Source organism: Helianthus annuus, chromosome 4, assembly GCF_002127325.2.
Source record: "Helianthus annuus cultivar XRQ/B chromosome 4, HanXRQr2.0-SUNRISE, whole genome shotgun sequence".
Classification (NCBI taxonomy): Eukaryota; Viridiplantae; Streptophyta; class Magnoliopsida; order Asterales; family Asteraceae; genus Helianthus; species Helianthus annuus.
This window is the reverse complement of record NC_035436.2, coordinates 137,927,333-137,943,249: the sequence shown is the minus strand read 5'-3', so window position 1 is coordinate 137,943,249 and position 15,917 is coordinate 137,927,333. Positions and strand designations below refer to the sequence as shown.

Sequence of the window (15,917 nt, the reverse complement as noted above, 5' to 3'; positions counted from 1 at the left end):
CTTCGCGTAACCAGAACTCGCACTTCGAGAACTTGGCATACAATTCTCCTTTTTAAGTAGCTCCAAAATGGCTCTTAAATGTTGTTCGTGCTCATCCTTCGTCTTCGAGTAGATCAAAATATCATCGATGAACACAATCAAGAACTTGTCGAGGTACGACTTACAAACTCTGTTCATCAAATCCATAAAAACGGCTGGCGTGTTTGTCAACCCAAACGGCATCACCAGAAACTCGTAATGTCCATATCGAGTTCTAAAAGCAGTTTTGGGAATACTTTCCTCTTGAATTCTCAACTGATGATATCCTGATCGCAAATCGATCTTTGAGTAGAAACTTGAACCTTGCAACTGATCAAATAGGTCATCAATTCTCGGCAGAGGATATCTATTCTTGATAGTCAACTTGTTTAGTTCCCGGTAGTCGATACACATGCGGAAACTACCATCTTTCTTCTTAACAAACAAAACTGAAGCTCCCAAAGGTGAGAAGCTTGGTCTGATGAACCCCTTGTCTAACAACTCCTGGAGTTGCGTTGACAACTCCTGCATCTCCGAATGCGCAAGTTAGTAGGATGCCTTAGCCACAGGCGCAGCGCTTGGAACTAAGTCAATGTGGAACTCGACTTGTCTTTGCGGCGGTAATCCTGGCAAGTCTTCTGGAAAGACTTCAGGATATTCTTTTACGACTGGAATGTCTTCGATCTTTGGCTCAGCGGCTTCTTTATCTACGATATGTGCCAAGAAGGCAACACATCCCTTCTGTAAACACTTTCTAGCTTTTAAGCAGCCAATGATCCTCAATGGCGTATCTCGCTTTTCTCCATGGACTACGATCGTCTCTCCATCTTCTATTTGGATGCGGATGGTCTTTTTGTGACAAACAATCTCGGCTTTGTTGCTTGACAACCAATCCATCCCTACTACCACGTCGAAACTTCCCAACTCGACTGGTAGTAGATCCAAAGTGAACTCGCGTTCTCCCAGCGCAATTACGCATCCTCTGATGACTTCATTGGTTTCAACTAGCTTTCCATTAGCAGTTCAATTGAGTACGGAATGTCTAGTTTACTAGCAGTTAACCCAAGCATATTCTTAAATTCTAACGATACAAAGCGATAATCGGCACCAGTATCAAATAGGACAGATGCAAAGCGTTGGTTTATAAGGAACGTACCAGTGACAACGTTTGGATCCTGGCGCGCTTCCCTTGTGCCAATGTTGAAGAATCTTCCTTGCGCTTGGTTCAGTTTCGGGCATTCCCTTTTAAAGTGCCCGGCGTCTCCACAATTGAAACACCCCGGTCCTCGACCATTCCCATTTCCATTTCCACCTTGCGTGTTGTTTGTTTGCGATTTCCACTCCCGGCTTGGTTCGCAAAATTTCCATGATTTCCATTTCCGCCATTTCCTCCCTGTTGGCGGTTTCCATTACCATTCTCATAGCTTCGATTACCACCACGCCCAGCACCAGTTCTGGCCCAACATGTATCCTTCGAGTGGTCGTTCTTCCTACATGACTCGCATTTCCTCAATCTGCACTGGCCATAATGATGGCGCTGGCACGTATCACACTTGGGCAGCGTGCCCATATAACCCTTCCCTTTGTTTTCGACACCAGTTGTGGCTCTGGCCGGTGTGCTTGATTCACCCTTCTTACTCACACTGCTGGTACCTTGCTTGAAGTTGGAAAATTTCCGTTTGTTTTCACCAGACGATTCCACATGAGTCTCCTTCTTCTTTGGTTCAGAAACTGAAAACTTGTTCAATCTAATAGCTTCCTCAGTAAGTGCCACATTGAGATCGATGGCTTCCGTGATCGTTGCAGGCTTGGACGTGGTAACCATGCTCATGATCTGGGGGGCCAACCCCCAGATGAAGCGCTCAACGCGTTTAAATTTGAGCGTGACCATGTACGGCACCACATGGGACAAATCGTGAAACCTTTGAACATATTCTGCAATCTTAGAACCTTCCATTTTAAGGTGCCGAACTCAGTTTTTAGCTTCTGTATTTCAGCTCGCGAACAGTACTTCCTCCTCATGAGCTCTTTCAACTCAGCCCAGGTTAGTGCATATGCCGCCGCTTCTCCCAAAGTTTGCGCTTGCAGATTCCACCACGATTGGGCACCATCCAGAAACAGCCCTGAGATGTAGGTCACTTGTTGCTCAGGAGCACACTGGCTCATACTTAGGACAGAATCTGTCTTCTCAGCCCACCTGACAAACGCAACAGCACCTCCAGTGCCGTCGAAATTTACGGGCTTACAGTCGAGGAATTGCTTGTAGGTGCACCCTGCACATACGTTAGAATTTACAAATGGTATTAGCGGATGTGCTAGAAATATCCAAATGTATCGTAATATGTCTTAAGCGACTTAACATTACCATTGGGTGGATTGTTGTTGCCGTTGTTGTTTGAGATATTTCCGCTTGTTTCTGCATGGGAGGCCGCATACTGAGCTATAGCCGCGATAATTATTCCTTGGAGTTCCGCCTCGGTAGTAGGCATGTGTGCGTCGCGTCGTGGAGGCATCTTCTAGAAGATGATCATGTTGGTCAGGTCATAGTAAGTATAATAAATATGCATATATAGTAACATTCATCAACCACATAACATCTCATGTTATAAAATTAAAACAAATAATTCGACAAAGCATGTAGTGAGAACGTTGCCATTGGGCTTTCATTAATCATGACCACCATATTGTTTATACACGTTTTACAGTACATCACATATCAAAATAGGATCATGGGATTATATCACCCCAAAAAAATACAAATCTATCTACATAAATCATGTATAAAAGCGTGGTCCTCTAAAAAGTCTTCGCAAGCTGGCCCAATCGCGACATTCTCACCAAAATGATCTACCTGCATCAAACCAAAAATATCTATGCTGATGGCGGAGGAGGAGGAAAATAAGAGAAAAGCAACCGGCGCATGTGCACCCAATCCTCCTCTAAGGCACGAATGACGCGCAGCAAATAGGCAATCTGCTGCTCAGATGTAAGGAAACGAACATCCAAATAAGGTGGAAGCGAAAGGGGAGTGTGCGGTGCAGCAAAAGGAGTCTGACAGTGGCATGGAGGACGTGGAGCTCTCTCTAACTCCTGAATGCGAAGACTCAGTGCGTCCTGCTGTAGCTGTAGAGAGATGAGTATGTCCTCTATCGTGTACCCCCCATGATACGGGTGGTACGGATCTGATAATGGCATAACTTTGGGAGAAGCCCACAGAAACGGCTCGCCCGACGGTACGAAGGATGGTGCAGTGTGAGGGAACAGGGACATGAACCGGACTGATGACGGTACAGGTGGAACAACAACAAGCGGCTGCCTCGATGAACCCTCCCCAAGACGAGGTGGTGGTATGTCCTGGAGGAATGTGATGGGAAGATCAGTGCGATGGACGTCAGAAGTGTGTGGGTGGAACAACGGAATCTCAGTAGGTGCTGAAACAGGTGCTATGGGAGGAGTGATGGGTAGCACAAACGGTGGGTAGTCATCATCCTCGATCCACCCGTTACGGGTGTCAGCATAACGAGGATCAATGTGAGAACCAAACGGTGCATGGTCAGCATGCACAGGGGCTGAAACAGGTACTACCGGTGCAATAATGGGTGCATCAATAACAGGAGCATCAGGAATCGGTGGTAACTCGACGAGCACAACAATGACAGGTGGTGCTATGTCTGTTATGTCGACATGACCAGGCTCAGGTAAAGGGTCTCGTAAATGTGCATCAGCTGGGGCCTCAATGGGGTCATAAGCAACGACCGGCTCCGGACCAATAGGAGCAGGCTCATCAGGAAAAAACTCGAACTCTGGCTCTGGGTCATCATCGAGGAAAATGAGAGGCGCAGCCGACATCGCCATGTCTGAGTCGGAATCAGAGGAATAGAGCTGTACGCCCTGGGCGTGCGGCGAAGCGGACGCTACCGACTCGAAGGAGTAAGGACCAAACAGATCAAAAGGAGCCTCCTCAATGGGAGCCTCAACTGGAATGACAGGATCAGCAATGGGCACATCAGCAGGAATCTCAGCCAAGGGAACAACATGGTCGACAACAGGATCATCAGCAAAAGGGACATTGGCATCCATGAGGGCCACTCCATCTTGGTCACCCTCCGGGGGACCCTCTATGAACAGATCGATGTCATCATCGACGAACTCATCATGAGGCAGATCCTTGAGAGGAACTGCGGCAAGCGGTAAAGGAGCAGGGACCTGAAGAAGAGGTAGGTCCCCACCGAAAGGGCCATCAGCAATAGGAATATCATCTCCAAACTCAGGAAGAGCAAACGGCTGGAAATCATCCTCATCCGTGCTAGTAGTGTCTGATGTGTAGACCTCACTCTCTGACGGGATCTCGTCGTCCGACACGATCGCTATAGGATCCAAGGTGTCCGATACTCCAGTATCTGAAGATGATGGCATGGTGTCTGTAACACAAGCACACATATGCACATATATCAACATGAAATCAAATAAACCTGTAAGTCACAATAATGCAAGCAAGGAATCCTCCTAGTCTCCCAAGACTACCCCTCCCAGCCTCTCAGACTGAACTCCCTAGCCTCTCAGACTAACCCCCTGGTCTCTAAGACCAACCTCCCAGTCTCTAAGACTAAACCTTCCCAATCTCTAAGATTGAACCCCTCAGTCTCTAAGACTGAACCCCCCTCAGTCTCTAAGACTGAGCCTCCCAGCCTCTAAGGCTAAACTCCCTCAGTCTCTAAGACTGAACTCCCTCAGTCTCTCGGGCTGAAATATAATTTTTGAAAAGTGTATTTGTGCCTTTTAGTTTGTAAAAAATGTTTTGTACCCTGGATCCGGACGTTTAGTGTATGCAATGTAAAAATGTTTTCGTGAGAGCCCTAGTGATCATAGTCTAGACTCGAGAAAGAATCCTAGTTCGCTATGATCGAGGCTCTGATACCAAGTTGTCACACCCAGGCTTTTGCGGAACCGTGGGTTTATTTGGTGTGACTTCTTAATACCATAGCAACAATCATAACAATGCTATATGAAAATAAAACACATGATGATCATCCATTCATTAAATTTAATGTTACCACAACATCATTGTTTAAAATGTCGACACATAAAACAAGTTACAACCATGACCTAATTAAAACGTGTTCACATGACACAACAAAAGGCTTGCATAAAAACATGGTTTGAAGACATGTAACCCGTCCAGGTAAGGGTTACACCTCTAAACCTGGATGACATCGTTATTCGCTACGCAGCTATACACAATTGCACACTTCGCCAGATCCATTAATTTCCTGAAATACATGTAATTTGAAAAATCAACAAAAGTTGAGCGAGTTCATGTAAAAGTGAGTATGTATAAACCTTTCATGTATGAATAAAAGTCTCTGGTATGTAGCAATAAGGAAAAAGAGATCACCAATGGGTTGCAAAGCCACTGGTATGTGTGAAAAGGTGCAGGAAGACTCAAACCTAGCAAATTTGTTACTGGGCTTCGGTTGTAAGACACAGTCACCTCTATGGAAATAGATCTATCACTCTTGTGTCCCTCGGTCCTAACAATGAGGATTGATGGCCTTAAGTGTTGTACCCACCCTTCACATGATCTAGTAGTAAAAACCCTCCCTACGCTAACCGTACCATGTAAATAAATGTCTGAAATAGTTGTCGCATGTATTTCACCCCCGAAGTATAAAACTGAAAACAGTAAAAAGAAAAGGGGGACATGAACTCACAGAAGTGCGTCTCCTGAAATAGAATCGTCAATCCAAACTCGGTCTGCTACGCGACGACCTACACGTACTAATGCCTATTAGACGGATGGGCCGTGCCTTGGCGTAGGGTTTAGTGTTTTGAATTGCGTTACTTTGATATTATCCCAAGCTTGTGACTACTTGTTAAAATAATAATAATTATTTTAACTTAAATGTTGTTTTTAGGAAAAATAGTTAGACAACTATTTTGTATCCACACTTCTCAAGTATTTTATATGTGTTTTTCCTTCCCAACGATGGGGGTATTTATACATGTACATTTGTAATTTCGAAAAATATATTTTAAGTCCCACTTAGAAAAATATATTTAAATTACTTGTCTTAAAACATCTTAATTCAAAAAATATATATTTTTCCCAAAAATATTATATTTTACTTCAAAAATTTTCCAAAATAATATTTTACCAAAAATATACGTGTAAAAGTATTTTTCTGAAATATTACATAAGTTACGTTTTAGCGTTTCGTATTGCATTTATAATTGCGTAACTTGAATATTTATTTCGTGAGGGTTTTGGGTATTATTTTGGAGTCAAAATTTCGTGGTATACATAAGTTGTATTATTTTACCCTAACAATAATATAACTAGTTCACAAAATAAACAAATAATCACACAAGCGTTTTAGTATAAAATATATATTCTAGATATATATTTATCAAATTTTATTTACGAAAATCAACCTCCGGTACCTTGTATTTTTGTAATAAAATTCATGGCGAAGTTTATTTTGAAAACAAGGTTAAAAATATGATTGTAAACACTTGCTAGAAAAATATTTTCTAAGTGTTGAAATTTTAGAAAATTTCGCCAGAGTTTCCTTTGTAAATGGAGGTGTCCATGCTCACTAGCATATCATTTTCTTTTCAAAAATTCATTCAAACAATCCTCAATCATCAACATACATGTCACACCCGTGTCAAAGGCGGAAGCGCGTAGTGTGACTTGATCGGTTTCCACAGCATACGATGTAAGTAAACAAACTATATGATATAAAACATACACGGTGTTCATCCATTCCATAATGTAAAGATACAAGTCAAAAGTTGTTTTGTAGCAAAAGACAACATAAGTTTATAAGTTCTACAAACAAGACTTGTTCAAAATAAAGTTTTTGAAATAACGAGGTTTTGCATCCTATGTCCCGTTCGAAGACGGGATATATGGATCAAACCCTCCAAAATACGGATGACATCGTCTTCATAGTAAACTTGAAACTTCATAATTTGTTGCACCAAGATCCACTTAGTTACCTGAAATACATGTAAGTTTGAAAACATCAACAAAAGTTGAGCGAATTCATGTGTTTTAAGTTCGTAATCATCAAATGAATTTGTAAAACATTTGAAAGTTCAAGTATCGAAATCTGGTATGTAAAGCGTAAATGAACATGTTGATCATTAATGTGTAGCTAGGACATTAATATGTGTGCTGACATAGGAAGCCACCAACCCGTAAGCGATTTAGTACCGGTCCACCCGGCGAGGGTAACAAAGGAAACTCCATGTGGCCACACAAGGACCCATGAGTGGGGCTCGCCCTGTACCCGATAGATCTACCCCCTTTGTTCCGTGGTCTTAAACAAGATTAATGGTGCTTTAAGTATCAGCCTATTCGCACGTGATCTACTAATTCATTTTGTTGCTTAACCATACCATAGTAACATGTATTTCCCCCCGAGAGTTGTAAAACCGAAAACGTTTAAAAGAAAAGGGGGACATGAACTCACAAGTTTGCGTCCGTATGTATGCTAGCAGTTCGGGTATCCAATTAGCGCGTAATAACCTACAAGTGCTCTAACTCATTAGACACTTGGGTTTATGTTAATTTATGTACACGTTGCTCATCTTGAACATTATTGTATATGGAACCCTTGTGTATTTTAAATATGTTGACATTTGTTTCGTATGTTCGTTTTATTATATATATATATATATATATACACTTCTTGAGTTCATAATGTGTTAGAACGGGCATCGCCCTTTGTAAGTATCCGTGCTTCGCACGAGTATATGTGGGTATAGCATGTATAAGTCCTTGTGTCGTACAAGTATAAGTGGACCGAGTCCAATAGCGCCTTTGTGTCGTGCACGACGCATGTTTGTTGTATGAAATATATATTCCTCAAAAATATATATCTTTAAGTTCGGTGAACGTCGTTCACATGTATACGTATGATCTGTTTGTTTTAGGTATATATTTGTTTCACAAATATATATGTATATGTATATCTTTTTAAGATATAGTTGTTAAAAATATTTATTTTTAACATTGTATATATGTTAATGTACGTGTACGGTATTCATTGTGAGTGTACACTTTAACAAGTGTATATGAGTACATCGTTATGTATTCGCGTATTTCATATGTATACGTACACCGTATTCATACGTGTATGTATACCGTATTTATACGTGTAGGTATACCGTATTTATAATGTATTTTTACAATATATTTTATTAAAAATATACATGTATTTTTCATTGGGCCTTAGCCCATGTCTTTTAAGTTGTTGGGCTTAATCCATATTATTAGTGTATTTGGGCCTAGCCCATTTTACATGTTAATGGGTTAGTCCAACTTATTAAATAAATGGGCTTTTACTAGCCCATTATCACACCAAGTATCCTTGTTTTTTTTTACAAGTGTATTTTGAGTGTATTTTATAGGTATTCGTAGACATATATATTTGTATATGTGCACACTTGGCGATTTTCGATTTACACTTTCCGAAATTTTTGGCGTCTAAATATATATATATTTCATGTCTAAAAATGTATTATTTTTAGAGTTCGTCGCAGGAGTCGTTACCATGTATTTTATTGTCCGGAACGCCCGCGTGTCGTCCGTGATAAGTATCCACCCCGTGTCGTGTCGATATGGTGACCGTTGCCGATGGCGACGCATTTATACGCTATGACATTTATTTGATATTTCGCGTCGGTTTTTGGTGTTATATGCATATATATTATTTGGTCGAAATATATATATTATTTGTACGGTTCGCCCGAGGTCCGATTGTTCGTTATCCGCGCTTCATGTCAAAGTGTAATATAACTTGCATTCGTTTTCTCATGTATTTTACATTCTTTCGTCGACATGTTTTTGGAATTTGTTATGTGTAGTGTATTTTGTGTTTAGCTTGTAGGATCCTAACTCTAGTACATACACACAATACACATGTATTTATACACATACACATATAAAGGTTGGAAAACATATACGTATATTTTTTTTTCTCCCTAAAAAAATATATACATAGATATAATAAATAACCTCTTTTTTTTAACTTATAAAGATATATAAGTTGTTTTATCAAAAACCTTCATAGTTTAGGACTTAAACCTTTTTGTTAAAACTTTCTTAATGACAATTAAGATCACTAATCACGTTTAACCCCGTTAATCACCTCGTTAATTATACTTTAAACGTGATTAGATTTTTAGAAAATTTCGCCATAATTTCCCCTAAACTATGGCGTTTTCCACGTCTTAAAAACGTATTAGTTTCACGTTTAAGCCCATAATCACAATCAAGTTCCAAAGCACTACTTTTTCAAGTAATATTTTCCACATAATTTTCCATATAACTTTTGAACTTTATATATTCTTAATCACATTTTTAATAAGAAAATGATAGCACTTATTAAATCTTTTAATAGGTTTACTAGAAAATAAATTTAACATACTTTTAACACTTTTATAGTGTACATCATGATGTTTTTTTTTTATAAAAGTTATTTTGGCCATAAACCTTTTTCAAGTTTAATATAAAGTTCATGTATTATATGGATGATGATCTTGTTAAGATCTAAACATAAAAATGTTTAGATCTTCCTTGTTAGTCTAATTTACACAAGATCATCTTTGTAAACACTCTACTTTAACATAATCAACATTAACATAAGCATAATCTAACACATATTAACATAACCAACACAATATACATCTTATTTATTAGACTTTTATTGTGAGATTAGAGTTTTTAAGCTTGATTTTGTTGTAGGGTTCAAGATGAACATTTTTGTACATAATCTACATAATAAATCATGCTAAAAAAATAATATATGTATGAGGTCTTACAATTTTGCAAGAGGTTAGTGAGCTTTGGAATGAAGATTATGAAGAGAATAGAGCTTCCAAAATAACAAGAATAAGCTCCTAATGATCCTCCATATTTGCTACCTTTTTAGATCTTCTTTAAAAAAAAAAGGTTTTAAAGGTTTAATAAGGTTGTTTAAGACTTGAGAAATGTGGGTGTTTGAGGTATATGGGCTGCCGATTTTGAGGAAAAGAAAGGGATGTTTTCCTTGAGTTTAGAAAGTGTTGGAAAGATGAAATGATAGTGAAGGCATGATAAAGATATGTGTAGGTATGTTCACAATATATTGTAAGACCATACTTCCAAGATCATAATCTTCACAAGGTAAGGTGGGTGTGTCCCACTCATTGACGTCAACTATAGAGGGTACAAAGCATGGTTTCTTGCTTTTTTTTTATGAATTTAAACATGTGAAATAAATGTTAAGGTACTAGATATTTATGTAATTAGCTTAATTATGGTAATTAGGGGTTAATAATAGGTTAGGGTTATAAATAAAGTCAAATTAGTTTACCAGTTTAGTGGGTATAAGTTTTGGATGGTAAAAGTACCACTAGTTCGCTCACCGGTTCGACATCGGGTGTTATATGAAAGTTATAGTTTCATACCGGGAGCTATGGTTTTAATTTACCGTCGAAGTTATGGCGTCTATTCAAGGCGCTTACGACACCAAAATATCGCTCACTAGTTCACTAGATGCTTCGTTTAGGCGTTAAGGTGATAAGATATATTGTTTACTAGTCTGCCGGATAAAAAAAAACGGACAAGTTACGTAAGTTGCGATGAAACACCGGTAACTTGTGTTTCGGATATCCCAATGATGTCTCCAAGCTTATTTTAGTTGTAAATATTATTTACAAGTTCTACGGACATCAAAATGCCGTATTTTAGTGTTGCGGACAATTTATTTTTGTTACAGTTTTGGCGTGATTCGGACGAAATTTAGCGACATGTATTTTCCGGAAAGTTAAAGTGTTTTTGTATTTGGCGTCCCTAATTAGGGATTTTTATTTGTATTTCATCTACCAAGTGCGTTCATGTCCTTCGTCGCTCGTTCCGACAATTTTCAAAACTTGCTGGCATGAATAGTGTGTTCAGGTGAATAGTGTTTTCAACATTTTGCCAACATATTAGGACATAGTTTGCATTTTTCTCGTGACGCAGTGAATGTTTCAATATGGTTTAGCATATTTAACCATGTCGTATGATTTTTAGACTTTGTACGACCTAATCATGCAATAATTAAATCGTAATGAACGTAATTAAACGTTAAATCGAGTGTTTAAGTTGTACGGAATTACCATTATTTTTGCCAGTTGTCACATTCTCCCCCCGTTAGAAGAATTTCGTCCCGAAATTCAAGTCGTGTTACCGGTTGCAGGGGAGTCTTGAAACAGGTGAGGGTACTTGGATCTTATTTGATCCTCACGTTCCCACGTATACTCGGGTCCGTGACGCGAGTTCCAGCGAACTTTAACCAACTTCCTACGACTCCTCCGTGTCTTGTGGACTTTCCAGTCTGTAACCTCAACAGGTTCTTCTGTAAATTGGAGTTTGTCGTTAACGTGTATCTCGTCCGCTGGGATGACGACCGTTTCTTGAGTAGGACTTTTCTTGAGATTAGACACGTGAAACGTGTCGTGTACACTACTAAGCTCTTCTGGTAGTTTCAATTTGTAAGCAACGGTTCCGATCTTTTCCAGTATTTTGAAAGGTCCAATGTAGCGTGGGTTCAGCTTTCCACGTTTACCAAACCTTACTACGCCCTTCCAAGGCGAGACTTTCAACAATACCATGTCTCCGACCTCGAAAGCTAATGGTTTGCGCCCCTTGTCTGTGTAGCTCTTTTGTCTATCGCGAGCCGCCTTGATACGGTCTCGTATTTGAATGATCTTGTCTGTGGTCTCCTGAACTAAGTCCGGACCAATGAGTTGTTTATCCCCGGTCTCCGCCCAACATAGCGGGGATCGACACTTTCGTCCATACAAAGCTTCAAACGGGGCAGCCTGAATGCTAGTGTGATAGCTATTATTGTATGAGAACTCCACTAAGGGTAAGTGAGTATCCCAGTTTCCACCCAAATCCATCACACAAGCGCGTAGCATGTCCTCCAAAGTCTGTATCGTCCGTTCACTTTGGCCGTCCGTTTGAGGGTGAAAGGCCGTACTAAGATTCAGTTGTGATCCAAAGGCCTTTTGAAATGATTGCCATATCCTTGACACGAACCGACCATCTCGGTCCGATATAATAGAAACAGGCACTCCATGTCGTGCCACGATCTCTTTGAGGTATATTTCAGCCAGTTTCTTAGTGCTATCCTTCTCACTGATCGGAAGAAAATGTGCGGACTTTGTAAGTCGATCAACAATTACCCAAATCATGTCGTGACCTCTTGAGGTTCGGGGTAACTTAGTAATGAAGTCCATCGAGATTTGTTCCCATTTCCATTCGGGAATTTCAGGTTGTTGCAGTAATCCTGAAGGCTTTTGATATTCCGCCTTAACCTTGGCGCATGTAAGGCATTTTCCGACATAGGTAGCAATGTCACTTTTAAGCTTAGGCCACCAATAAAATCCTTTTAAGTCTTGGTACATTTTATCCGATCCCGGATGTATAGAGTACCTTGACTTATGAGCCTCGTCTAGTATAATCGTTCGTAGGTCACCGAATAATGGAACCCAAATTCGTCCCATAAAGTACAGTGTTCCATCCTCCTTTGGCACCAATTGTGCCTCCATTCCTCGTAAAAATTCGGCTTGTATATTTTCTGGTTCAAGCGCTTCTTGTTGAGCATTATGAATCCGAGAGGTGAGATCGGTTTGTATGGTCATCTCTAAGGCCCGCACCCTCAGAGGTTTTGCACGTTCTTTGCGGCTCAAGGCGTCCGCCACGACGTTCGCCTTGCCCGGGTGATACTTTATCTCACAGTCATAATCGTTCAATAATTCGACCCATCGTCGTTGCCGCATATTCAAGTCCTTCTGATCAAATATATGTTGTAAGCTCTTGTGATCTGTAAAGATTGTACAATGAGTACCATATAAGTAGTGACGCCAGATCTTTAACGCGAATACCACCGCACCTAACTCAAGATCATGCGTGGTATAATTTTTCTCATGCACCTTCAATTGGCGAGACGCGTACGCGATGACTTTGTCCCGTTGCATCAACACACAAGCGAGACCTTGATGCGATGCATCACAATAGACCATGAAGTCATCGGTACCGTCAGGTAAGGATAAAATAGGTGCGTCACAAAGTTTATCTTTCAGTATCTGAAAAGCCACCTCTTGTTTCTCGCCCCAGTCAAATTTCTTATCCTTTTGCGTTAGGGACGTTAGCGGTTGAGCAATTTTTGAGAAATTCTCTATAAATCTTCGGTAGTAGCCTGCTAATCCCAAGAATTGTCGTACTTCGGTGGGGGTCTTAGGCGCTTCCCAGTTCTTTATCGCCTCGATCTTAGCCGGATCGACATGAATTCCTTTCTCGTTTACCACGTGTCCGAGAAATTGCACCTCGCGAATCCAAAATTCGCATTTAGAAAACTTCGCGTACAATTTTTCCTTCTTTAAAAGCGCCAATATAGCTCTTAGATGTTGTTCGTGTTCCTCCTTTGACCGTGAATATATTAGGATATCGTCAATAAACACGATCACAAACTTGTCCAAATACGGCTTACACACGCGGTTCATGAGGTCCATGAACACCGCTGGCGCATTTGTTAAGCCGAATGGCATTACGAGAAACTCGTAATGTCCGTAACGAGTTCTAAAAGCCGTCTTGGGGATGCTTTCTTCTTGTATTCTCAACTGATGGTATCCCGATCTCAAGTCGATCTTGGAGTAATAACTTGAGCCTTGTAGTTGATCGAACAAGTCGTCGATTCTCGGTAGCGGGTAACGGTTTTTAATAGTAAGTTTGTTCAATTCCCGATAATCTATACACATGCGAAAGCTACCATCTTTCTTTTTAACAAATAGTACCGGAGCTCCCCAAGGTGAGAAACTCGGTCTAATGAGTCCTTTATCTAGTAACTCTTGCAGTTGAGTAGATAACTCCTGCATTTCTGACGGAGCTAACCGATATGGTGATTTCGCCACTGGTGCTGCTCCTGGCAACAAATCAATTCGAAACTCCACTTGGCGCTGTGGAGGCAGTCCAGGTAAGTCTTCTGGAAAGACTTCTGGAAATTCTTTCACGACAGGGATGTCTTCTAGCTTCGGCTCTTTGGTTTCCTTGTCGACTACGTGGGCGAGGAAAGCTATACAGCCTTTTCGGAGACACTTTTGCGCCTTCATACACGTAATGATTCGTAGGGGTGTCTCAAGCTTCTCCCCATGAATTACAAGCGTTTCTTCATTTGGCAGTGGGATGCGGATAGTTTTCTCATGACAAACTACTTCCGCCCGGTTGTCGGACAACCAATCCATTCCGACAACTACGTCAAAACTACCCAACCCAACGGGTAAAAGGTCGATAGAAAATTTTCGATCCCCAAGCTCGAGTGTACAACCCTTAATAACCTCATCCGCTTCGACTAATTTTCCGTTCGCCAATTCTATAGAATACGGGACATCTAGTTTACTCGAATCTAGGCCAAGTATATTCTTAAATTCTATAGATATGAAACTAAAATCTGCGCCAGTATCAAATAGAACGGATGCAAAGTGTTGGTTTATAGGGAACGTACCCGTAACAACGTTCGGGTCCTGTCGTGCATCTCGGGCTCCGATCACAAAAGCTCTCCCACGAGCCTGGTTTTCCTTAGGGCAATCCTTCCTATAATGCCCGTTGTCACCACAGTTGTAGCATCCTTGCCCCTTTCCAGCTCCATTTCCGTTGCCATTGTTGTTTCCATTTCTGTTTCCAGTTCCATTCTCGTTGTCATTTCTACCTTGATTGTTGTTACCATTTCCTCCACGGTTTGTGTTTCCTTTTCCCCTTCCTACCCAGCATGTTTCCTTATAGTGGCCTATCCTACCGCATTTATCACACTTTGCACAACGGCCCTCATGATGATACTTACACTTGTCGCATTTAGGCAGGGTGCCTAAATAGCCTTTACCCCTAGTTTCGTTGGTTGCTGTGAAAGCCTTGCCACCTCTTGGTGGGTTTACTTCCCTTCGTTTGTTAGCATTGGTGCCGTCGTTGTTGTTCACACGCATACCCTTGTTGGAGTGTGAAAATTTTCGCTTTCCACCACTAGTAGACTCTACGTGAGTCTCTTTCTTTTCCGAACCCTTCGCAGGAATCTTCTCCATTCTCACTGCCTCCTCAGTGAGGCTCACTGCTAAGGTAACAGCTTGAGTTATGGTGGTAGGTTGTGCCGAGCTAACTAGACTCCTGATCTCGGGGTGAAGACCCCATATGTATCGTTCGACTCTTTTGAATTCCAGAGTGACCATATACGGAATCACTCGTGATAAGTCATGAAATCTCTGGGTGTATCCTGAAACGTCGGCACCTACCATTTCAAGGTGCCAAAATTCTGTCTCCAGCTTTTGCAGCTCAGCTCTAGAACAATATTTTTCTCTCATGCGTTCCTTTAATTCTTCCCAAGTTAGCCCGTAGGCTGCAACGTCTCCTAGAGTTTGAACCTGAAGGTTCCACCAAGTTAGAGCTTCATCCACAAATAGCCCTGTAGCGTAACCACTGTCTGTTCAGGAGTGCATCGGCTCATGCGAATAGTGGACTCAGTTTTCTCTGTCCATCGTACAAATGCCACTGCACCTCCAGTACCATCATAATTGAGAGGCTTGCAGTCGAGAAATTGTTTGTACGTGCACCCTGAAACGTTGAATAGACATATTATATAAACGACAAACCTGAGAACGCACGATTAGAATAGGAGATGTAACATTTAAGTTGTTATAAAAACACTTTCTATTACCATTTGTGGTGTTGCCACCAGATGTGCCTCCCTGACCTTGGCCGCCAGTTCCGCCAGATCCGCCACTGTGTTCATTGCGGTTGGCCTCATATTGGGCGATTGCTTGCGAGATTCGCTCTTCAAGGAGCTGATTCAGTTCTGCCTGTGTAGTAGGCATAG

The 15,917-nt window shown here is 41.0% G+C and overlaps 1 protein-coding gene across 2 annotated transcripts; it reads right to left on the bottom strand.

The window, feature by feature from the left end:
- Nucleotides 1–6,780: 6,780 nt before the first annotated feature.
- Nucleotides 6,781–15,227, bottom strand: LOC110934814 (cold shock domain-containing protein 3-like). Of its 2 annotated transcripts, XR_002588648.2 has the most exons (3): nt 9,850–10,089; nt 7,497–7,552; nt 6,781–7,020 (listed from the first exon to the last, which is right to left on the bottom strand). XR_002588648.2 is itself a non-coding variant. In XM_035988946.1 (2 exons), exons 1-2 carry the CDS (start codon nt 15,127–15,129, stop codon nt 7,013–7,015), a joined length of 579 nt encoding a protein of 192 aa, XP_035844839.1. In that variant the 5' UTR covers nt 15,130–15,227; the 3' UTR covers nt 6,781–7,012. The 2 variants fall into 2 exon arrangements, 1 of the variants encoding a protein (XP_035844839.1); XM_035988946.1 differs by lacking the exons at nt 7,497–7,552; nt 9,850–10,089 and adding an exon at nt 14,559–15,227.
- Nucleotides 15,228–15,917: the final 690 nt, after the last annotated feature.